This window comes from Opisthorchis viverrini (assembly GCF_000715545.1).
Source record: "Opisthorchis viverrini unplaced genomic scaffold opera_v5_205, whole genome shotgun sequence".
NCBI lineage: Eukaryota > Metazoa > Platyhelminthes > Trematoda > Opisthorchiida > Opisthorchiidae > Opisthorchis > Opisthorchis viverrini.
Genome location: NW_008751865.1, coordinates 560474 through 561885, shown reverse-complemented (window position 1 = coordinate 561885; position 1412 = coordinate 560474). Strand labels below are relative to the sequence as shown.

The following is a 1412-nucleotide window of genomic DNA, read 5'->3' as shown; positions in this document are numbered from 1 at the left end:
GTGGTAAGCCATTCCACCCTCCGCGTTATTGCTCACCATGGCAGTGAATGAAGTTCTTGGATTGTCGGTGCCGCAGCTGGGCTACCAGTTCCGTGGTTAGGTTCCCGATACGGAAATTTAAGTGACGCGTAGGTTCAGCAATCCCGAATATCAAGGAGAACAATTGTGTACTGTTTACACGACGAACCCCAATTGGCGTTCGTAGCGTCAGCAAGCGTCAACATGTCTGTCACTGGCCCGCACAGTGCAGTGTCAACGTCCGCACACCACCGCACGGCGGTGAGCGGAACGTTGGCTCAGTAGTGGGGGCTTGCGGTTGTCCATTCCAAGGGCAGTCTCGTGATTCTCACACGGAACTCATGAGAGAACAAGTCACATGGCTAAGTGGGTCAACTGCGCACGTGCACACACACACACGCTTATTCAGTGTCCGACGGTAGGGCCTTTGCAGGAGGTGGGTGGCGAGTGCGGACGAGCAAAACAACTGGAGTGCACAGATAAGTACATGGGCGGAGTAGGTAAATGGATGAGGGAACGATCATAAGGTCAAGTTAGGTTCAGTATCCCGTGATACCTCAATGGATGTCTTTTTATCTCCGCTGGTGACTGGGTCGTGTGTGGCTAAGGTCAAGATGACCTTAAACAGAAACCTGGAGCTGCTAAAAGGACCGGCGACACCTGAAAGGTCAAACTACTGGTGATTTGTAGGGACAGAGCAAATCGGGTGACCGCCGAGGAACTCTCCGCTTGACTGACACCGTGGCCTATTTGGGCGTCCCCTTTACTTTCAAGGGGAAAAGGAGTCTGCAACCACCGAAAGTAGCTGTTGAAAAGCTGTCGACGAATTGACACATGCCCCGTTGAGATAACGGGAAACTATCTGATACGGATTCCCTCGTACTCCGCCCAATCTACCGAACCCCCCGACAGTCTGTTTGTGGCTGGCTACATCTACCGCCAGACCCGTAAATCAGTTAGATCCACGCCGGTACACAACATGGAAGACTCGGTGCCTGAGTTTGACCGTCCCGAGGCAACGAAAGACGGTCTCATCGATGCGTGAACACCAAGGAATAAATGGTTGCTGTTTGGGCCGACAGGCTACACAACGGTGATATGATGATGGTCGCAGTTTGTGCGAGTTGGTCGATTCCTCGATGTGGTCCACCCGGCTTGTCCGTGGTGACCAGGGGATCTTCCGTCGTGAAAATTGCGGTCAACCAGAGAGTTGAGTACGTATTCTGCAGTTCTGGGCGACAATACACGATGCCTGGTGTGTTTGCGTTGCAAGGGATCTTGTAAAACGAGTAGCTGAGGATGCCTACATCGACGCCTTCCATCAGGGCTGACCTAAGCTCTTTTGGGGAACGCCGGACGGCTGTGATAGTATCGGATAGGTGCGAAAGGATTGC

General features: G+C 52.8%; 1 protein-coding gene across 1 annotated transcript in view; it reads left to right on the top strand.

The window, feature by feature from the left end:
• Nucleotides 1-1077: 1077 nt before the first annotated feature.
• The window catches only part of T265_08245 (hypothetical protein), a gene marked incomplete at both ends in the record, with an annotated part of 15645 nt that continues 15310 nt past the window's right edge, over nt 1078-1412 (top strand). Inside the window, one exon of the mRNA XM_009173992.1 lies at nt 1078-1273. Coding sequence (XP_009172256.1) covers nt 1078-1273 — 196 coding nt within the window. The remainder of the gene's footprint in view (nt 1274-1412) is intronic.